At 37.1% G+C, this 23,829-nt stretch overlaps 2 protein-coding genes and 2 long non-coding RNA genes across 8 annotated transcripts in view; 3 read left to right on the top strand and 1 right to left on the bottom strand.

The window, feature by feature from the left end:
* The first annotated feature begins 2,723 nt into the window (after positions 1-2,723).
* LOC143735324 (galactose-specific lectin nattectin-like) overlaps positions 2,724-23,829 on the top strand; it is a 70,125-nt gene continuing 49,019 nt past the window's right edge. The window contains exons 1-6 of one of the 5 annotated variants that reach the window (XM_077225484.1): positions 2,724-2,801; positions 2,927-2,991; positions 4,530-4,636; positions 5,596-5,721; positions 5,892-6,003; positions 6,186-6,273. In XM_077225484.1, coding sequence (XP_077081599.1) covers positions 2,934-2,991; positions 4,530-4,636; positions 5,596-5,721; positions 5,892-6,003; positions 6,186-6,253 — 471 coding nt within the window. In that variant the 5' untranslated portion in view covers positions 2,724-2,801; positions 2,927-2,933 and the 3' untranslated portion in view covers positions 6,254-6,273. Of the gene's footprint in view, positions 2,802-2,926; positions 2,992-4,529; positions 4,637-5,595; positions 5,722-5,891; positions 6,004-6,185; positions 6,274-23,829 lie in introns of those variants that run through there. The other 4 variants (XM_077225483.1, XM_077225482.1, XM_077225480.1 and 1 more) reach the window with 4 other exon arrangements.
* LOC143736298 (uncharacterized) lies at positions 13,433-14,575 on the top strand. The gene is made up of 5 exons (XM_077227041.1): positions 13,433-13,635; positions 13,727-13,844; positions 13,929-14,020; positions 14,407-14,521; positions 14,565-14,575. Exons 1-5 carry the CDS (start codon positions 13,474-13,476, stop codon positions 14,573-14,575), a joined length of 498 nt encoding a protein of 165 aa, XP_077083156.1. The 5' UTR covers positions 13,433-13,473.
* LOC143735557 (uncharacterized) lies at positions 14,975-17,214 on the top strand. Its single transcript, XR_013203223.1, has 3 exons — positions 14,975-15,019; positions 16,792-16,959; positions 17,040-17,214. It is a non-coding gene; the product is annotated as an uncharacterized LOC143735557 (long non-coding RNA).
* Positions 21,435-21,805, bottom strand: LOC143735559 (uncharacterized). Its single transcript, XR_013203224.1, has 2 exons — positions 21,763-21,805; positions 21,435-21,684 (listed from the first exon to the last, which is right to left on the bottom strand). It is a non-coding gene; the product is annotated as an uncharacterized LOC143735559 (long non-coding RNA).

Consider the following 23,829-nt stretch of genomic DNA (forward strand, 5'->3'; position numbering starts at 1 on the left):
CCAGCCACTCAGCAAATTCAGGCAGAGTGTAAGTCCTGGAACTGCCGCTCACAATTATATGCTTGTTGAGACAGTACTCTATGAATGAGTCTCTATAGCTGACAGGCAGTTTGGTCAGTAGAGTGTCAACGTGGGAGCCACACTGCAGTTCGTATCTAGAGGGTCCATCCATTGTGTTCAACATGCCCACCAGTGTGTTAACAGCTGCCGCAAAGTCCTCAAATCCCTGCGCATCACCTGGTCGAATAGCTGGTGCATTGAGGATAGCTCTCAACTCGCTCTGAATTAACTGTTTTGGTTGACCGTATCTCTGTTCAAGAGCCTGCATGGCACTGGTGTAAGGAAATGGGCTGTTAACATATCTCTTAGCTACCTGATAAGCAGCGGGTAGAGGTAGATGATCCAAAAGCACTTGATATTTATAGTCCTCTGTTAGATGCCTGTGTGGACCAAGGATGCTGTCCAGTCCTTTCTTGAGCATAAGGAAATCACTCTCTTTCCCAGAAGAGAAGACTGACAGTTTTGGTTTGGGTATGCCATAGGAGGAGGCAATGGCCATTTCCATAAGTCCAGGTGCCACAGGATTGACAGGATAATAATACTGTGGTTGTGGTCCAGGGCAAGGAGGCGGAGGCAGAGGCAGTGGTTGATAAGGGCGTTGAGGATGCATCACTGCTTGCGCTGGTACAGGAGGAACTGGAGCTGGCCCTATATGCTGGTACTGTGGCCGCAGTGAGGCTGGCGCAGATGGTACAGCAACTGGCTGACGTTGGGGTTGCACATAAAAATGCTTAGGCTGTACATCAGCTGATTGATGTGGTGGCTGTATGTGGGCTGGTGCAGGGTGAACTGGAGTCGGCTGATGCTGTGGCTGTACCCGAGGATAGGCAGGCTGAACAGGCTGAGCAGCCGTGGGATCGTCTGATCGTCGGAGTTTGGCACATGGTCTCTGAGGCTGTGGCCCAGGCAGGGAAGATACACAAGCTATATTAGGTGGATGCAGGCTCGGTTGCGACTGCAGCTGCATGGAGGGCTCGTGGTAAAGTGTTTCCTCATATTGTGGAGACGATGCTACAGTCATAGAGGGTTCTAATCTAGTGTTACTTAGTTCAATGTGAGGAAGACTCTCATAGTGTCCGTAAGCAGGAGATCTAGATTCAAAAGATACCTGTCTAGCACTGTCCATTCTGATTTGAAGCTCTCTCATCTCACTGCTTAAATCTTTCCAGCGGGCCTCTAAGTGACGAAGCTTTACATTTTCAAAGTCTCTGTCCCTGTGAGCAGGAGTGCCCTGGCTTGTATAGGATGTTCCTGCAGCGACCTCTGCTGGTGAAGAATGAACATGACGTGGAAGTGGATAATCAAGCACATAATCCTCCAAGTAGGTAGGCACCCGCCGGGTACGACTCGGACAAAGATCTGGCACTTGTTCTCCCTCGTAGTAATCTCTGGATGTAGCCATAGCGCAGCTGATGTCCCGATCCGGCTCGAAGGACCAATTTTGTGGGATATTCTGTGCGCAGTGGGATGGTTGGAAATCAACTGGCCTAATTCTTCGGTTAGAAAGAACTGCAGCTACTCCAGAGTGAACTTGTCCATTCTCAATATTTATTAAGCCACAAAGGTGCAAGTCGTAGACAGGTTTGCGTGGATATACATATAAAAATGGTTTCTGTGAGAGAACAAAATAAGGATGATAAATATAAATTATAACATGATATGACAGAATATACACAAATAGTACCTGTATACATATACATAGAGAGGTTAAAGTTGTATTAAGTTAAAGTAAACCGTATTGAAATATATATACTCTAAATGCAGACTGCAGCTAACAAGAGGTGTCAGATTACAAAGTGTGTGCGCTGCTCTAGCACTCCCGTACGCTCTTTGTACCATTATTAATATGCCGATAAGAAAAATAATTGAATCAACATGACAAGCAACTCCCTTTCCCATATGAATAAACATCGTTAACAAATATAACATGATGACTCAGTGAATACGCGCGAGCACTGCGCCTGATTGTATGTATATTGACACAATAATATTTCTGAGGTAAAATAAACTGAATCACGCGCTGACACTCTCTAAAAACCATCTACAAGGACATTAAATATCTTTACTTACGTAGTTATGAACGCACAGTAATACCACACATAGAAGAAAGACTTTTAGAAACGAAACAATGCCATGAAAACTCCGTGCGCTGGATGCTGCCGAATGAAACTTTTTGCGCATATATCAGACAAGTCTGAACAAGTTCGACTCGCGCATGCGTGCGGTGGGGAATTTTGTACAATACTGATGTTTCGAACGTACTGCTTCCTTCACGTACTGTTTTCGCCTACTATATAGTAGGAAAGTAGGCATATTCAAACGCACTTAAGTCCGAATCTCGCGATAATTAGTACGTCACCCAGGTAATTCTCGCCTACTCTTTTGGATTCGTACATACTTTTTCGCTCGCCCACTAAATAGTAGTGAAGTATGCGGTTTGGAACGCAGCCCATGAGTGAAGGGATGTGTGTGTTTATATGTGGTGGTGCTGGTGATGAGCGGGTGCAGGTGTGGTGAGTCAGTACTCTGCTGATAACGAGTGGATGGGTGGAGTCGGGTGATCGGGAGCTGATGGTGTGCAGGTGTTACTGATGACTCGTGACAGTTATTGCCTGATATTATGTGTATAAATATGACCCATCTTCAATCAATAGATATGACAGTGTTATGGTGTTACACAGGCTCTGGCTCTTCACTAAATCTTCTTCTGTAACTCTGAAGGCAAGAATTTAAAAACCAAAGTGAGTTCTGAATAAATGTTGTACCTGAAGTATTTTTGTGCTTTGTCTTTAAATGCATTGAGAGTCGCAGTGTGCAGTATATGAGTGCATGCAGACATTTAACTTTTCCTGCTTATTAATTTCAGGTTCATCATGGCAATGCTGAAAAGTTTTCTGCTTCTCATTATCTTCTTCATGGGGAATACAGAAGGTAACAATACATTTATTTGTAAAAACTAGTGGTGGGCCGTTATGGGCGTTAACGTGCTGCGTTAACGTGAGACTCTTATCGGGCGATAAAAAAATATCGCCGTTAATCTATTCTCAAAGTTGGGTTGGGATCATAAAATAGCTTTTTCGAATATCGTTATACTTTCGCGCAAATCGCGCAGCAGGGTATTTTCCTGTCAGGGACACAAGGTGTATACTTTTACATGTTACGTTGGGCGACGTTCCTCTCGTTAGGCTACTTTACATCCTGTTAAATGAGTTTATTCCAAGCGCGCTGTATCTTTTTTATGGGCATGAGCGATGCTCAATTTACAAATGAATCACTCTTTTGAGTCGATTCTGTTCAAAGACTTCATCAAACAAGATGGCAGATCCGTCTAAATCGGTTCGCGAATCAGCTCTGTTCAGTTCCTCACGCACTGAATCGTCTGAAGCGCGTTCAATCACACTCGACACGGAGTCGTAACAGGAAGATTTAAGAACATCAAGAGCTACAGTTTAGTCTAGTGAAAGCAAATCTGCAAATGCATCATATTTTTGCCAGCGATGAAGATCTTTATTAGTTGAACATCTTCGTAAACTGTCTGTGAATGAATGATTCCACAGGACGATACATTCGATTTAATTTCATTCAGGTAATAGGCGTACATTTTACAACCAAACAGATTATTACGCCACGATAGCACTACTAAAAAGTATGACATTATCCGTTGGACATATACATTAATTTATAGGCTACAAAAAAAAAAAGCCTCAGAGCGTCGGCGCACTGGCAAAGGTTAACAGATTAAATAAGCTACCATTGTGTACAGTTTATGAAATGAACACCTGCCATCCCGCGGTAGTGTGTGTGTATTGCGCAGGGGCATAGTCACACGAATAGTTTACATTGAAACTAATTTGTTTAAAAAGGAGGAGGCTATTGCCGGTAAAGGCAGGTTCACATAAAATCATTTTGACATATGACATTATTTTTTGATCTAACGAGCATCTGGTTTGGCGATGCAAAAACGGACTGTAGCTGCGTCGTGCTTGTCTTCTTCTTCCAATTAGCCTACTATGTTAAAAAAAAAAAAACGACGAAAACATGTTACTTGTTCAATTAATAAACAGTTTGTTTGACAAATCGCTAAAGATGAAATTGGCCTCCCTTTCTGTCATTGTAATTGCGCGTTTTATTTTTTTATTTTTTTTTGAACGATATTCGACTTCTGCTCCTCTATTGTCGAATGGCATTTTTGGCAGAAATTCACAACGCTACGCGAGGCGAACTATTCTCAAAGACTTAATTTTAGTCATTATTTGGGTAGCACAAATATTCTGAATGACTTCGGCAGAATTCAAATGAGCCATTTTAATCTAGATTAATTCCAAGATTCCAGTGAGATTAATCTAGATTAAAAAAAATAATCTATGCCCACCTCTAGTAAAAACCCTTTTTTAAAACACTTTGGAAATTTACAATATTCCATTTGACTAGTATTTGCACGATTAATAAAAAGTTTGCCGTGTCTTCAGCACATAGACCCATGAATATTGCCAGAAGATGCCCCGCTACATGGAGGAGATTTGGACTTCAATGCTACAAGCACATTTGTCATCAGACTACCTGGATCGCAGCAGAGGTAATGTGTTACAACAAGATGATTTGGTCACACTTTATATTAGGTGTCTTTAACTACATCTAAAAGACCGCTGTAGAGACATGCATGTACACAATTGTCAAACGATTCGTTTAAACTGATAAAAACGGTTCTGTGGTTAAGTAAATGCTACAGAAGAAACAAATGTAACTTCTACAAGGAAAAGTTAAGGCAAGAATTAAAAAAAAGTAAGTTATATATTAGTACTTAATTCAATCATGTAGAAGTTATACTCGGAAGTATCAATGATATAAAATTAAGTAAAACCTATTCAACTTTTATAATACTGGAGTCCCCATCATGCACTGGGGCATGAAGAATTGGGTTGATTTTTTTTCCCCGCAGTTTTCCAGCTGTATTTAGTTGTATCGCTTTTGTTTAGTAACTGCCATTTTGTGACATCTGGATTCATCTTCTACTCAAAATAACACAATCACTCAAATGATCTATTGAATGTTAAAGTCATTGTGTACCAAGTATTGAGGTGTTCAGATGCCATGTTACTTGTGTTCTATAGATATTGAATACAAACATCTAAAATGCAGTATGTAATCTAAGTAAAGCATGCACTGAAAATGTGTGGTTTAATTCAGTGTTATGTTGTCTTAGGAAAAAGTTAATTAAGTAGATGTTACTTAATTCTATATGTGAAATTAAGTAATATATACTTCACTTCAATTAAATGTCAAACTAAGTCCAATAGTAAGTATATTTTACTTGATGATAACAGGTAATTCCTACATATCATTTTTTTAGTGATATTAAAAACACTTACTATAAAGTGGGAATGTTATTTTGTATAGTAATATTTTCTTTTCTACAAATGGTAGCCTACAGAAAACTGGTACTGAGCAAACTGTTTGCAAATGTCTAAAATGTTGTCACTTTTGTTTTAGCTAAAAAAAAAAAGATTTTGTATTGACAAACATCTGTCTCTTTAGAGAAACTGTCAAAGTCTTGGTGCGAATCTCGCATCTGTGAGTAATAAACCGGTAAATGATTTCCTGCGGAGTCTATTGCCTTCTCCTTCCACACGTGCTTGGATTGGTGGTCATGATGCTGTAGAAGTAAGTTCAATTGTGTGTCCTAAAGAGACCTATCTGTTTGTCTAAACTAAAATTTCTGCTATAAACAGTAAAGGTAAAGTTTCTAATGAAGATGTTTTGACTTCAAATCTGAACTTAATATGCTTCTTCCTGATGTCTAACAGAAGTGTATTCACTCTCTTCACTCTTAGGAAGGAGAGTGGTTGTGGAGTGATGGAACTGTGTTTTCGTATACCAACTGGTGCTCTTGGCAACCTGACAATTACAAGGGTGCCGAGCACTGTTTGGAGATCAACTTTTCCTGTAAGAATACAGCTTTTTCTTTTTTTAAGTGCTTTCAGTTATGATTTGCAATCCAATTTTACAAACAGTAAAATGAAAGGACCCATTTGGATTTCACAAAGTGCCTTAAGTTGAATGCTGTTTTTTTTTTTTTGTTGGTTTGTTTCTAATAACACTATAATCAGAATTTCTACCACCTACAGCTAACCGTTGCTGGAACGATGAGTGCTGTTCAACCTCATTATCCTTTATCTGTGTCAAGAACCTGTGAGACCGTCATTCTGCTCCAGTTAATTTGATTTACAAAGTTATTCTGAAATCAAGTCTCTTCTAAACTTTAAATCCCTTTTCAATGTCTTTTCTGAAACGCTCAAATTAATAAAAGCATTGAAAAACCAAATTGTGCGTTGTCAGTCAAATTTCTGTATGTAAAAAGGGAAGTATATTGTGTTGCAAGGGTTTGAGGATGTTAGAGTGGCATTAAATGATGTCATCAGGGGCCGTGTTTAAAGTGCACACATGCTTCATCATTGGCAAAGATATTTGCATGTTTCCTGGATTGTAAGCAAATATGGAAGTCATACAGGGCCCTTTTTGTTTTCTGAATATCCCAGAACAAATAAAATATCCCAACATTTTGGTTTGAGAACTCTGCAAACAAATCAGATTGAGTGAACGGTTTAAACAACTCGAACTGAATCATGAACAATTTCAGACCATTTTCTAAACTGGTTTAATTTGGTCAATAGTGATTTCATTCTGGCATTGCTATTTCTGATTCTAAACAGCTGATAGAAAACACAAAGGACATGAGCAGAAAACAAAGTAATCCCCAATATCAGAGGGATTTATCGGCACTGTGTGAATTTAAAAAAGGCTCCAGTGACAGCTCTATATGGCATCAATTTAAAAAGATAAATCATTTATTTCAGCAATCCGCATCAAAATAGTATTTTTCAAGGCCGCAAATTGGTTTAGGCCTATTTTTATTTGATTCTATTAGTTTTAATAACATACTTCATTTTACTTGTACGTGGTCATCAGATAATTTTACACTTGCATAATTATTTTGCCAATTATCTTTGAAATGTGGGTGATTTCAGTAAGCAAATATATGAGTTAGTGCAAGTGAATCGATTCTTGGATCAAAAAACATGTTCGTTCATGAACCAAATAATTGGCGTCAACATGGCAAATTTGAGATGAGCAAAATCTGGGCAGAACCGATCACCGGTGATCACCGCGAGATGCATGCCGGTTAGAGAAGTGTCTGAGTGCGGTCCGCCTTGCTCTGATGTCATGCTGACGTGTCAAAACACTCGCGACGGTGAGGCGCACGTGTCTGATTCTGCAGTTTCTCTCCACCGACTCGCTGATCAAAAGCACGATAAGAAAAAACTTGCTGACGACACAGCTTAATGCTTATTGGTTTATACAACCGTGATGTATTCTCTTTTAAAATGTTTGATTTTAAAACTGATTTCAAGTGCCTTTTCGTATTTGCTTTAAATGGCTCATGTTGTATTTACTCTTTAGCAAGTTGATCACTAGAATTTACTTTTGTGCAATTTTATCTGCATAGTCAGAGATGTGATTCTGTTGTAATAGTTTAAGTGTGAAACAGCATACACTTACTTTTTGCGTTAATACTTTGTGTATTTATTATAAACGGTGCTTTTTTCTTAGTGATTTGGTCTTTTGAATTCATGTATAAAGATTATGTTTTAAAGTTAGACCATAGTCTTTACAAGAGTGTGGAAGTTTGCATCACTACGGTGTGACAAAATATGTTGGTGTGTAAAAATACATCCAAACATTTAAGCACAACTATTTACACACATACTAAGCAGGATAATATCTAATTGTAGATTGTGAACACACCATTATCTGATTATTTGGGGTCAGAGAACGATTTTTGAACAAAATGTTGTGCTGGATGTAAAAAATAAAGGTATTAGTTAATAGTTTTAGTTTGAAGATTACTTCCATAATATTTTCCTTTAGTAAAGCTATGCCCGTATCACCCAACACAAAGTTTTGCGTTTGTGGGTTAGACCTCGCAGAGATTACACCAATATTAGGGTTCTCAAACATTGCCTGTTTTTTAAGGAATACAAACTTTGCCATTGTTTATTATGTGCAATAAATCATTATATGGCCAGTTTGGTTTCTTCTTACTTGTACAATATACTTGGTTCTAAATACAAAAATTAAAACTCCATCACCAATCAATTATTAAAAACATTTTATTTAAAAAAAAACTGTTTAAGTACATAATGCCAAACAATAGGCTACAACAGTTGTAATTGCAGTTTCTTCATGAGAGATTCTTCATGCTTGAACAAAGCGTTGACCAGGTCGTTGGCAATGCTTTCACAATTCACATATTCCAGCGATTCCCTCGTCTTCATCTGATGTGTTGGATTCGTTCGCACATTTCTAACTGATTCATTGAGCAATCAAGATTGTCAATTATTGGATCAATGTTCTTCACTTTTTCAACCAACCGACTGGTGTTTGCTTTCAGAAACCTTTGATCATCTGAGAATATAAAAATGAAAACAATAACAGGAAAAAGGAAAATGAAGACAAAATGGGAAAGAATATAAAGATTGAATCTAACCTTGTATTATCCTGTTTCTCTTCTTTCCCAGTATCCCCGTTTGGGCAGTATTTGGCTTTGATAAAATCTGCAGTAAATAAATAAGTTTGATAAGTCTGCAGTAAAATAAAGGGCTGATGAAGGCCAACCCATTCTCACCCCCAGGGCGTCAAAAACTGAAGGATGGTCAAGTGCCTTCCGCGTCACAATGAAGACGTCGAAGGTACCCCTAGGCGTCACGTGGTTGACGATCAAGGAACTCCATTGATTTCAACGGCTTGCCTTATGCGTCAGATTAACACGCAAAAGGCACATTTAGCCTGGTATAGTAGACCCTACGTCATCGCAATTTTCTAAAGCTCGGGTAAGAAATAAATAGGCCTATTAAATTGATATTTTTCTATAGCCAAGTTTCTATAGCTACATACATTTATTTTTTGTTGTCTATAAATCCTCTTTTTTTAATATTATCTATAAAGACTTTTATCTGGAAGCTCCAGCAGCTCCAAAGCGTTAAAATCATGTTAAAATCCATAACACATGTGTATACATATATTTGCGTTTTATATTGCATAATTAAATGATTGTGTAGGCCTACTGTGTATACTTCTGACCTGTTTCTTATTGTAAAAATAAATAAAAATGAAATATTAAAACACACTCACATTTATATTTATAATGCTTAATGTATTTTTTTTACTGCTATTTGGTCTTTAGGCTATTTTTACATTTGATGCCTGGGACATTAATAAATTAATTATCAGCTCGCTATTAATCTTATCTGTAGAATATGATCACGTGTATTATCGATATTACGTCCTTTTACTGGTGTTCTTATGTTGGCCAATCAAAACATAACTCTTACACAAAATCAACAGGGTATTTTTAAGGAGTAAAATTATAATTGTTGGTTTATAATTAAGACATTTAAAATATTGTATTTAAAAAAATAAAATAAATAAAACGAAGCAATGCCACCAATAAAGTTTTTTTTTTTTTTCTGGCATCTTCTCGCGGCAAATCCTGTCGCCACTCGCGCTTTCCAATGCTACACCTCGTCTTTGCGTCTTTGCACGGTAGGTTCTGGTACAGAAATTACATAATTTAGATAAAAAATGTCAGATTCTGGAATCATTGTACTTTTTGGTGCATTATGTTCACACGTCTATCAAGGTTGTTATATGTCAGGGTATATATATATATATATATATATATATATATATATATATAGATAGATAGATAGATAGATAGATAGAGATATATTATTTTTTATTATTTTTTATTTATTTATTAATAATATAAGCAATATCCAAAACCTATTGACGGGTGCTAATGATACCTGATACTATGGTGCTATGTATATAACGTTAGTGCTAATGGTACCAATGAGGCCTACATCAATTTCAAGTGTTAGCATGTTAGCTAATACTTTATAATTTGAGGTTTATCAGATACTTTATGACCTGAGATTTGTGTCAGACTGCCATAATAGACAAGTTAACTCATCTGAATAAGAATGTTAATTCTTCGACTAAACAGAAAATAAGATTAGGTTAAAACTATAATAACTTGTCATTAAAACATTTTATTCATTTAGATAACCTAAAATATCAGTACTATTTACAGTCAATGATATGTGAACATTAAATAATGGTATTTTTTGTAATATTTTTCTTTGTTTTTCCATAGGCTATATATAACGAACCCAACAGCACTTTTAAGAGCTTATCTATCCATCCATCCATCCATCCATCCATCCATCCATCCATCCATCTATCTATCCATCGTATCTATCTCTGTTTTGATCTGTGTAACAATATTTCTCTATCTGTCGAGTGTCTATATACATTCACATGATGGACTTTGAGTTAGAAGAAGAGCTGAGAAATACTGAAGAGCTCCTTGAAAACTTACAAGCTCAAGACGTAAGAGCAAGCTCAAGAGTTATCGTACAAGCATTGAGTTTAGTACATTTTCTTAAAATTGTCCTGTTGATTTTATATTAAGTCACAATCAATATTAATTTCACCATTACTGTTACTTTATTGGTCAATAGTATGCAGTAAATAACCCTAACAAGACATTAAGGGATATTTCTTGAATTGTTGGCTAGTCATTTGTTATGCTCTTAGGGAAGACTGGGCAAAAGCAATGTGCAGCCTGTACCCTCACCCCCTACTGTTCAATGGAGAAAGAGGGACAGCCAAGGGGAAATAATTTACAAATATCCAAGAGCCAGAAGGGCAACTGTAGAACGTAAGTACAGTATAAGGTACTCACTGTATATATGTATATATATACAGTATATATACAGAATCCATACTCCATATATGCTGTATATATGAATCCATACTCCATATATGCTTAATTGTTTGCTCTGCAATACTGAACATTATGTAAAATTGTGCTTCTGTTTTGTAAATAGGACTAAGAAGAGACCACAATGACCTTTCTGGTAATGTTTAGCTACATGAAAATTATGTTGTGTGTACAGTATGTGTATCTCTTTGTGTGTTTATTTCTTTCTCACAATTTTCTGGTCCACTTGTTATGGAAGATGACTTGAATGGTGGCCCTGCGAATGCCTCTGAGACAACTGGTATACACTGAAGCAACATATTGATTTGTGTTTGATATTTAAATAGACTTTTTTATATAGATGTGAATAATTCCATCATTAGACTTTTAAGTGCATACACAGTTATATACTTTTAGATGTAAATCTTTTAAATATGTTTATTAATTTGACTTAGATACCATTCTTGAAGAGCTAAAGAGGCTGTTGGACATTGAGGAAGGTGATGCTAATGTTATGCCAATTCAAGATCATCAACCCCGGTCTGCATCCAATGACTGGGCCATTAGAACTGAAATGAGGGAGGAGAGATGGAAAGAAGCTAGATCTTCACTTGTGGAGAACATTTTGAAAGGAGAGGATGCAAGTTCCTCATCCTGCCAACAGTGCAGATCAAATGCATCTATTGTGCGCTGTAGGGACTGTCTCCCTTACCCTTTCCTCTGTGCAGGCTGTGATGAGAAAAGACATGGTAGCTTCTTTGTTCTCCATAATCGGGATTCTCTTGTCTCAGGTTTTGTACAACCTTTACCTCCATCCACAGGATTCTGCCAGGAAGCTGGTCACATTTCTGTTAAACATCTTGGTAAGATAATGTTATGCTTAGTTGTATTATTGTTGTTTTATTGTGCTCTTTATATATCATGTTTTTAAATATATCTTCTTTTTTGCACAGTTCGACTGCTGCCTGTAGAAATACCTGCCCATATTTGTGATTGCAGTAATGGGACAGTCCTTGTTTCTTCAGGCAGGCCCATGACCCTCATCACTATGAATGGAAAGGAAGATGTTTGCATCATATTTTTTCTAATATTTATTACCATTTCCTTATTGTCTTATAATTTCATGTAGCTTGTTTTACTCCTTTAGGCCGTTACAACCTAAGCATGCCTCATTTGTCCTGTGCTTCGTGTGGACATTCACGAGAGACATCTTTGTCAGAACTTCAGAGGAGTGGTTACTGGCCTGGCAACATTCCTGCAAGTTTGCTGTTCACAACAGATGTGCTTGTCTCATTTAAAGAGATGAAAATGGCATCACCAGGGATGTCTTTTCAAGCATTTGTTAAAATGCTTGATGAGAAAACAATTCTCTTTGGTAGAGTAAGTATTTTATTTGTTTTTTAAATTAGTTTTATGAACCACTGGCAAGTTAAATTACTATTTTCTTTTAAGGTAGTAGAAACCTTTTCATTTTCATTCAGTGAAAATTTTATACAATATGATTCTCAATTCAGCTATATAACCAAGAAAATGGTTTCTTTCTCAATATGAAAATTATTGCTTCTCTGTAGACTATGCTGACTTTATATGGCAATGATCTTTACACTAGCCTTAACTGATGTTAAACAGACTACCCTTTATGACTATCCTTTAAACCCTTTGGAGATTCGTTTAAAAGAATATGAGTACTTTCAATACTACATATAATCAAACATGGTCTACCCAGTAAAACACCAGTATTACATGTGATTCATTTTGCAGAGTGGAAAAATATCAGCCAATGTCTTTAGCTGTAGTTTTAATGAATGGGTTGCAGCAAGATATGCAGTGGAAAAGATGTGCCAGGAGGAGTTTTTCACTTGTCCAGCATGCACTCCAGACATGCTAGCTGTATGTGTTGATGGAAATCGGAAACACTATCGGTTTAAAAACACAGCAAGGTACTTTTATTTAAAAAAAAAAAAAATTTAAATTAAAGTGAATTTCTTAATTTTGAATGATGTGTTAATATACGTTCTGAATGTGTTTCTTGATAGCACAGAGAAAAGGGGATTACTTGACCATGTTTTTATACAGAGTGATGTGGAGGTGTCTGACTTTGTGGACTTTTTCCGCAAAAACAATGATCATGTAAGTATTATGATTTATGTTGGCAGATATTACTGGATAATTTAATTTACAGCTTTTCTCAAACAATTTTACACATTCCTTAAACTGAATGTATTGCTTAGAAAAGAATTAAAAAACATGATGCCGTCTGACAACATGCTATGTGCATTTTACATTATGACTACTTCAGATATTTGTGTTCATTGTTTTAAAATTAGCTTGGATTGAAGCATTTGGAGATTGTTTAGTTTTTTAAAGAACATAATATAACGGTTAAACTCAATATGTACAAAACATGGTGAGATGGATTTGTTTGTTTGAAGCATTAATCATTTTTGAGAAATCTGTAAACACATTTTACAAAAGCTAAAGTGAATGTTCAGTAAAGTGCACGTCGCCATGGCATTCTCCTTATGGCCTTAAACATGTTCCGAGGGGAAATTTTTGCTTACCCCCTTTTTCTACAGAAAAAACTTGCAGAAATGTCACAAGGGAGCATCAAATTCTTCTGTTCAGATGTAGCCTGCAAATACTTCCCATATCTCCAACGTGTGTCTAAACAGTGCCCCGAGCTGCAGTCTTTACTGGACATGCATCCTTTTCTGTCTGTGATGCATGCCAAAGCACACTCTTGGAAATGTGAGGTATATTGCCATTTGTTTTAAGTATGTATTAAGAAGAAGAAATGCAGGAATTTTGAGTGGATTGATTTTGTCGAATTTAAAAACTTGTTAGGTCAAGTACAGTGGGGCCTACCAGGAAGGAGCTGGGTCAACTATTGGTGAGGAAGTGGAGCAGGTGAACAGCTTCCTATCTAGAATTGCTATTACAAGCAAATACATGTCAAAATCAGGTTTGTTGAATTAGGTATGATTAATTCATGACTTTTGTTATATACATATACCTCTCATAAAATATTCTTATATTTATGTTATAGGCAGAACAGACATGATTACAATGCAAGCCATGTCCTGGAATAAGCGGAAGGTCCTCAATTTGGGACAAGCTCTAGTTAACAGATATATAAAGGTATAACTTTCTTCTCAGTCACATATTGCAGTTCGGATTTTTAGGTTTTGCTAATTTATTTCTATCTAAATTAAAGGTGTAAAAAGTAAGCAATTTCTGAAGAAAAAAACCCGCTGTTGAAAGTGGATCAGACCGAGCACCACAACACTCGAATTCAATCAGTAGTAGGGGCCTTGTTCACTCATGATGGGGGAGAAGAGAATGAGAGAAGAAGAGAATGAGAGAAAGAGGGAGGGAGACATTACAAAAGAAGGCAATATCACTGGGAAAAGAGCAATGAAGGAAGGAGCTTGTTTGAGTTGATTTTAAATATCCAGTGTTTCTCAGAAATTGCTTACTGCACCTGTAAATGCAGGACTTTTTAAAGTTTACTTTTTATTGTGTAGACTCAGAAGGCTCTTCAAGTGCAGAAACACACCTTGGAGGCATTGAAGACAGAGCTATCACTTCATGATGATAATGTTCATCAGTGGGTTTCAGATGTACAGCAATGGGCAGAAGGTATAGTTTTGATTTGCTTTGTTATTATTCTTATTATTGGCAGGTAATACATAAAGCTGTTTTTATGTATTTTCTTGTGTAGAAAATGACCGACATGGGAGTGGTGATGCGAGAAGGTTGCAAGAAGAAATAGAGGGACTAACGGTCAGCATTAAAAGGCGTACACAGCGTCTGTACAGTCAAACAGGTGAAACACAAACATTGGGAATTTACCATGTTATTTTTTAACTATTATGTTATTATATGTCACATTGCATATGCATATTTTTTGTAGCTAAAAAAGTGCTGTAATGCCTAACATTTTTATTTTATTTTATTCAGATAGCAACAAGCGGCGCCATTCTTTGCGTCTCAGAAGGAGTGAGGAGAAGAAGAAGCTAGCGGCTGCCGTGGAAGAATACAACAGCATAGCAGACCCATCCCAGCAGCCTGGCTCAGTCGAAAACTTCCTTACAGCTGAGACTGTTGCTTGGCCGTGGCAAATCCCTTGCAGTACTGGTATGTTCTATATAACAGGGAAATTCAATTATGTTCCCAGAGAGCCACAACCAGCAGAGTTCAGTTCCAACCCCAGGGATTAAAGTTCTCCGTCGCTACGACGGATTTCCGTTAATTGCAGCGAGTCTATGACGGATTTCCGTCAATTGCAGCGAGTCTATGACGGATTTCCGTCAATTGCAGGGTGTTCCCATCTGTCCTTAATGTTCCTTAATGTCCTAAATTCACTTTTCATAATTTTAAGGCCGTAAATAGGCTTTCATTTCTCAAATAGTGTGATAAATGTCTTAATTTTAGTTTGAATAGGTCTTAAATTAAGGAAAGACGAGGTGTATTCACCCTGCTGAGGGGGATGTGATAAAGCCTGAATTGGAGCGAAAGCACGTTCCTCTCTCCACTCTAGCATTCTGTAATCACTTCGCTTATGGTCCAGTCCGGGTTTTCAATTCCCGCTCACGGAAAAACTGCTCCGTGTTCACTCCATAGACAGTATAAGGTTCACTCAATTAATCTTTTTGGAGAAGTGCATGTCAGCTTACAGCTGGTTTGCTGCGGTCCGAATCCGAGCGCGTTTGTTCCCGGCGCCCCCCCGCATTCTGATCGCGTCACTCAGCTCGCTCTGGCTACTCCGGTTATCTCTTTATGTATATTTTAGACAACAATAAAACGAAATATGGTATAAAATACAACTCTGTCTCTTTTCATCAACAATAAAACGAAATATATATAAAACACCTCTTTTCATTTATAAATTAACATATTATCATAAACAAACATATTAATGGCCACACAAATGTGGTTCAGGCAACGCACATTGATTATCTTCACTGCATTTATAACAACACGAAATATAAAACACAACCCTGCTTATTTTTGTTTTCATTTCAAAAATATGAAATATTATTATTATATAATATTATTAATCATTAAAACTGACATTTAACAAACAGAGACAGGGTTGTTTCGTTTTATTTTATTATGCATGTACACATACAGTAAAGAGAATGCATAGTAATATATATATATATATATATATATATATATATATATATATATATATAAAGAATATTTTATATATTTTAGAATATATAACATTACACAGCCCTGTCTCTTTTTGTTAAATGTCAGTTTTAACGATCAATAATATCCAGTATAAAACTATAAGTAGCCTAATAGGTAGGCTATAAGAAGCTATACAATGAGAAATAAATCAAACAATTCAGTCAAACATAAGTCAGCTCTCTAATAGGCTACAAAGTTAAAGTTAAATAGCCTAAATATATAAAGTTATGAAACTTCACTTTGCCCTCAGCCAAAACGATTTGCCATGGAGCAAACTATATATTAATATAGTTTAGCATTGTTTGGTCTTATAAGATAAATAAAAACATGTACTGAAAAGTTATGTAGATGGTTGATTATTTGTCAAGCTAATTAAAATTTTTTTCATAGATTAAAATAGCTTTTAAAATACGCAAACTGGCAATATTAAAGCGGTTTAAAACATCTCCCCTTAAAACGCTATTGGTCTCGACTATTTAAATAAAGTTAAAGGAATATGACTTGGCCAGAAAAAAATTTCAGTCAGAAGAATTTTTTTCACTTTAATCCCTGCAACCCTAATCAAACACATCTGCCTGTAATAATCAAGCAATCCTGAAGACCTTGACCAGGAAAACATTTTAATAGCCCTATTCTGTAAAACAAGTCTATGTCACTGTTTTTATGAGCAGGTACTGTATATAGTGACTCTTTTGTTAACCTTATTTCAGAATTGGCTCCATTTCTCACCAAGAGGAAGGTGTTTGACAAGGTGATGGCAGTGAGACGCCTTCAGGAAGAGAGAGGTCTAATTTGTAAGGAGATGAAACAGCACTGGATGGTCCTGACACACAAGATGTCCAAATTCGAAGCACTGATTACTGAGATAAGTTCAAAATGTATGTCTTTAAACATTCATTTATTTGCGCTTGTATATATTGCACTGCATTTTTTCTTAATGTATACTTTTGTTTTTCAGCTCTTTTTCCAACACTGTCTGACACTGCATGCAATGGTCTCCTGTGCATTGTTCGAAAGAAACATTATGAACTTAGGCATTTAATGCAGTTGGTAAAGGCAGGCTATGTGAAAATTTTCAGCCAACAAGATTTGATGTCTGAAGAAGAGAAGCTTGAACAGGAAGAAGACTTGCAAGAGGAAGCTCAGATGATGAACATGATTTTCCTTAATAAGGCAAATTTTGGTCACGATTTTTCTGTCTGAGACAGAATTTGCAAATCCTTGAAGATTCCTCTGAAGATTTTACTTCTCCTACGACCGACCACGACCACTTCAAGACAAGTCATTACCAAAATTAACATTACAGATTTATTTGTCAAGTCAAGTCATCCTCATTTATATAGCGGTTTTAACAATTTAGATTGTTTCAAAGCAGCTTTACAGAGATAAACTTAATATAATTTAAGGTAAAAGAGATTGGTTTGGTTTTATAGCGGTCCTTGAATAATGTTATTATCCAGCTAAAGTTAGTTTTGATTGATTCACTTTTAAATGATCATTTGTTATTAAATTAGGGGCCGCTAAGATGACACCGTTCTCTCTAAACAGACTTTAAACGCGAACCTGTGATAAATGCTGATTTGTAGCCACCATCTCAATCCTGCGTGTAATGCAGATCGCTGTCACCGAACGTCATTGATTAATGATGTAAAACTCAGGGGACTATTATAAATCATACAGTGTGCACCCAGCTTTAGAATAAATTACACAAATCTGTTAGCGCAAAACCCTAAATACAAAGATAATTCTACATGATTGGGAATGTGAATCAGACTTTGCCTTTAAATGTAAAATAGAGCTATTAGATCAGAAGGCTTGTTTGTTGTTTGTTGGTGTTCATTGTGTCAACTGTTCTGTAACTGCTTGATGCAAGTGTGTCTTTGTGTGAACAATAACCTTATAAATTCCACATGGCTAATTTCACATCTAACAAAACTATATTGATGATTAAGATCAATGGAGCTGTCTACACATAAAAGATTCAGTTATGCAGTTTACATTAAGTGTGCATATTTTGACACTTTACAGTTACTCAAGGCACATATTGTACTTGTCCAAATGAAATAAAATGTACTCCAACAATATATACAATACTCAAAACAAACTGGTATATTCACACATAGTCTTATAATCCTAGATCGAATGAATGTGTTCTGGTATGGTTTGCACTTTGGCCAACATGTGTTGTTTTTAAATCTGTTATACAAATAAATGTGGATTGATTGATTGAGCTCTTTTTTTCAATTATTGATTTATTTAAAAAACTACATACAATTTCCATGACTCTTACTGAAACAATCTTTTTTTTAGTCACATCAATGACATTTGGGACAAAACACCAAAATATTATCATTGCACATACTTAGTAACGTGTTAAGTAAATATGCCAAAGTTCAGTGACATGGATGGAAGGCTGAGCAGTGCATTACAAGAGGCTCAAGTGCTATATTGCTAAAAAGACAATCAAGGCACAACTTCAATTCAACATAGACCCTTTACTCAATTATAAGCAAGATACTGCAAAGTACTGATGCCCAACAATTAAAGAGGACATTGTATTCTTGTTCTTGTTCCACAGGCCAAAGTCATTGCTCGAGAAATAAATGGAGAAGCTCATTCCAAAGGCCCTTTTGCTATAACTATGAATTGGATAATAATTTGTTGGCTGTAGCCTAGTAATATATATATATATTTTTTTTTACAACATTTCTGTCAAATATTTCTGTATTTTATCAGATAGTCCCATTATACCCACCAACAACTAATATAAGCATGATGTAAGTATAGAAAAAGGGTGGAAAGAGAAAATACAGTATTCAAATATAAATGTGATTCAACACAGTTCGTTGTCCATGATTAAGACTGCATTTATGCATGTATGTATGTAAGATAATATATGTGTATGTTAATGCGCATGTTTTACTGTCCTTACACCCCAAGGGCCCATAGCGCTCTCCGAAAGAGCAAAAAAGGGCATATTTCAAATGACTGTAAGTCTAACTATTTATGCTATGTTTACTTAATAATGTTGGACAAAGTTTTCAGACATGGAAAGGTGGTATAAAGGCGTTTAAAAAAGGGCTCACAGTAAAATCACAGAGCTCCTCTGCTGTTTTACGGATATCACTCAGCATGACATCGAAGACCTTCTAAGATGAAGCCCTCCACCTGTGATCTGGACCCTTTTCCCTCAGCCCTGATAAAAAGTCATTCCTCTGCAATAAGTTCCATGATCACCAACATCATTAATCAGTCTCTCCGATCTGGCCAAGCCCCTAAGTCTCTGAAAACTGCGGTCATTAAGCCAATACTCAAAAAGCCCTGCCTTAACCCCGAAGTACCTGCCAAATACCGCCCCATCTCCAACCTCCCTTTCTTGTCAAAGGTGCTGGAAAAGGTAGTTTCTGCTCAGCTCCACAATCATCTCGCAACAAACAGTCTTTATGAGAAGTTCCAGTCTGGTTTTCGCTCTGGCCACAGTACGGGAACTGCCTTGGTCAGGGTCACTAATGACCTGCTGATGACGGCTGATGCTGGCTCTCCATCACTCCTCATCCTTCTCGATCTCACCGCAGCATTTGACACCGTGGACCACCATATTCTTTTACACCGCCTCCACTCCTCCATTGGACTCTCTGATACTGCGCTGGCCTGGTTTACATCATATCTCACGGACAGAACTGAGTATGTAGCCCCTGCCTGGATTCAACCTGCCTGGAGGAGGTAAAGACGTGGATGGCGGCTAACTTTCTGCAACTCAACAGCTTAAAAACGGAAGCCATTCTTGTTGGCACTCCGCACCAGACCCGGTCATCCACCATCACCTGCATCACCTTCTCTGGTCATGATATCCAACTCTCATCCTCAGTCACAAACCTTGGTGTTAGAATGGACCCTCACTTGACCTTTGAGGCCCATATTAAACATCTTTGTAAAACCTCTTTCTTTCATCTCAGGAACATTGCAAAACTCTGTCCAATGCTCACTTTCCCCGATGCCGAAAAACTTGTCCATGCCTTTGTTTCCTCCAGGCTGGACTATTGCAATGCACTCCTCATCGGGATCCCAAGCAAGAACATCAAGCAGCTGCAGTACATTCAGAACTGTGCGGCTAGGATCCTGATGGGCGTGCGGAAGTACCACCATATTACACCCATCCTTAAATTGCTCCATTGGCTTCCTGTCCAGTACATGATTGAATTCAAAGTTTCCCTTCTGTCCCATCAGTGCCTCCATGGCACTGCTCCACCAGGTCATTGAATTGATGTAAAGTGCGTTATAAATAAAATGTATTATTATTATTATTATTATAAAATAACAAATTTTGGGCTAAAATATGTCATTGAGGTTTGCACAATGAACATATTTAGGCATGCCTTTGTTCATTAAATATACTATTTATTTCATTTAGTTACTAAACGTTTTAAACTACATTACCCATACACCTCAGTCATTCAATTGATGGAGCAGGAAAACATGGCGCTGCTATTTGTAGTTCATTGAAGTGTATAGTCATGCTCAGGGTTAGGATCTCTGCAAATGAGTAATTTATCTCAACATTGCAACACCCCATTGTTAACTTAATGTATTATTGACGTAATAATAACAGCAAAACTTTGTAACAGGAATCGTTTTGAAAGCCATACTAGCCTATGGCTTTAAGACCTCAACAGGTCCAAATGCAGTGAAAACCCAGATTTAAAAAGAAATGATCCATTGAGTAAGAGGTGGCAAGGTTGAAATCAGCACAAGATAAAGCTGCTGGAATGTAAATTTGCGATAACACCGCGGAAAATACATTTAGGTAGTATATTTGACATTGGAGACACTTAATTGTCCATGTAGATGAGAATGTTAATGTTTATTTGTCTGTCTGTGTTGCCATGCAATGGACTGGCCATCCGTTTGGGTTGTTTCCTAAGATGCTGGCATTGACTCCGGCACCTTACCTTACTATGTGTGTGTTTTTTTGTTTTGTTTTTACAGCATTGAGCATTGTAGCCAATCACAGCCATATATGTTGTGCCCATCACCGCAATGGCCAATCTGAGGTTTTTACGTTCGACTCCTCGGAATCACACATTAAAGGATATTATTGTGTATTGTAAAAACAATGTTAACAAAGGTCTCGCATATATCGTTAATTTATTAAATACTGCAGGCAAAATGTTAAATACATAAAACAAGAATATGTAAATTCACTTATTCAAGTAACAATAAATAACACTTATCAATTCAATAACATTTACCAGATGATCGTGTAAAGTTTTAATAATGTTCAGCCTTTGTGACACCCAGGTAAAAATATTACTCCAAAATGGAATTCCAGGGGAAAAAAAGACACTCACAGTACCAATGTTTGATAATTTATTTAACATTAATTACCATAAAAGTGATTTTTAAAGTGAAAAGTAATCAATCGATTGTTAGATTTATTAGAAAACAGTAAAGAAACAGTTACATGCAATAAAAGTAGAAAAGAAAACAAGAACAACAAACAAACACAGTAACTTAACCAAGAACAGGTACAAAAACTTTACACTAAACTTTATTCTGGGAAGAAAAGATTGTAGGGCTCCCAGGTGTCCGTCCATTTCATCCCACTGCAAAACAGTAAAAAAAACCCTGATCATATACAATTATCGTAGTGCACTCTTATACATGCTTTATGTGATACATACCATCCTGAACAAGGCTTCCATCTCACTTTGACCTCTCCGACACACACACACACACACACACACACACACACACACACACACACACACACACACACACACACACACACACACACACACACACACACACACACACACACACACACACACACACACACACACACACACACACACACACACACACACACACACTTCTGACAAACATTTACAAAATATGAGTTCATTCTTACTTCCTTTGACATCCTCCTCCTTATGATCTTGTCATATGGAAATGTTTTTAATCTGGGATGTACTTGGCATTCTACAACAGAAAAATATAAAAGGATATAATATATCATTATGAAATGTTTACACTCTAATATATTAACAGTTCAGTAAGCAATTCTTAATAAATAGAATTCATAAATATATCTGTTTAAAGTTCCAGCTGAACTGGGTGTCCTTGCAATGGGCTGGTCACCTGAAACCCTAAAAATGAACTGAAATTAGACCATCTGAAGCACAGTTTGCGTTTAATTGGTTGTGTGGTTTGGTAATAGTGGTGCAGTGAGAGATGCAGTGAGAGGTGCAGTGAGAGATGCAGATGCAGTGAGAGGTGCAGTGAGAGATGCAGTGAGAGGTGCAGTGAGAGGTGCAGATGCAGTGAGAGGTGCAGTGAGAGATGCAGATGCAGTGAGAGGTGCAGTGAGAGGTGCAGTGAGAGATGCAGTGAGAGGTGCAGTGAGAGATGCAGTGAGAGGTGCAGTGAGAGGTGCAGATGCAGTGAGAGATGCAGTGAGAGGTGCAGTGAGAGGTGCAGTGAGAGGTGCAGATGCAGTGAGAGGTGCAGTGAGAGGTGCAGTGAGAGGTGCAGTGAGAGGTGCAGTGAGAGGTGCAGTGAGAGGTGCAGTGAGAGATGCAGTGAGAGGTGCAGTGAGAGGTGCAGTGAGAGGTGCAGTGAGAGGTGCAGTGAGAGGTGCAGTGAGAGGTGCAGTGAGAGGTGCAGTGAGAGATGCAGTGAGAGGTGCAGTGAGAGGTGCAGTGAGAGGTGCAGTGAGAGGTGCAGTGAGAGATGCAGTGAGAGGTGCAGTGAGAGATGGATTGCATGTTTTTCATGCAAATACCTGTAAAACTGAAACATCAAAGTCTATGCAGTTATTGAAATGTCAACAATAGCTAGTATTTTGAAACCTGGTGTAATTTGATTGACTGCATGTACCTTGTGAAGTGAAAACAAGTGTTATTCTTTGACAGAATAATTTCATTTTGAGTCAGATTTCCAGTGTTTTGGTAAAGTTAGTGTGTGCAGAGAAAGATGTGTTCTATTTTGAAATGAAGAGTTAGTATATATTTAACAAAATGAGTATTTGAGAGGAAAATTATCCATTTGGCCAATTGTGTTTTGTAGGTGTGAGTCTGTGTTAAGAGTTTAGAAAAAGTATCTGAAGCATGGGTAAGCGCTTGTTAGCGATTGAAAAAAACTGTAATAATAACTTTATTGTTATCATCAAGCCCCCATAGGATGTTTATCTCGATCAAGAATTTAAACAAGGGCTTAAATATAAGTTCCATTAATAGAATACTTGAAATTTGTTTATAACTCATTTGCCATTATTTAAAAGCATTTACTTAAAACAGCAACCATGCACACGGGAATAGTATGACGCCTGTACGCATTTAAACACTGTTTTACAATCAAGAAGATGTAAGTTTGAACATTGAAGGGGATTATTCCTGTTTATGCACATTCAGTTACATACACATATTCAGCTTCATAGACATTATTGTCTATTATTAGTTATGGAATTTAACAATATTTTGCGACTTAAAAAAAACCCCTTTTAAAAATGACATTGAAATAAGAAACTTGTGTTTTACTTTGTAGTTAGTCCAACGCTATCTCAGGACCAATTCGTACGAGTGATTAAAAGGTGGCTAATTCGTAGGACCTCACTCATGTGATTTGTCTAAACCCATGTAATGGGTAGGTTTAGGGGCGGGGTCAGTGGTAGGTCATTTGTACGAATTCATACGAATTTGGTAAGTCGTAAAATATGTACGAATTAGCAAAAATCGTACGAATTTGTACGA

The sequence above is a fragment of the Siphateles boraxobius genome, unplaced genomic scaffold (assembly GCF_051911475.1).
Source record: "Siphateles boraxobius isolate OS27281-9 unplaced genomic scaffold, OSU_SipBor_1 13, whole genome shotgun sequence".
NCBI classification, from domain to species: Eukaryota; Metazoa; Chordata; class Actinopteri; order Cypriniformes; family Leuciscidae; genus Siphateles; species Siphateles boraxobius.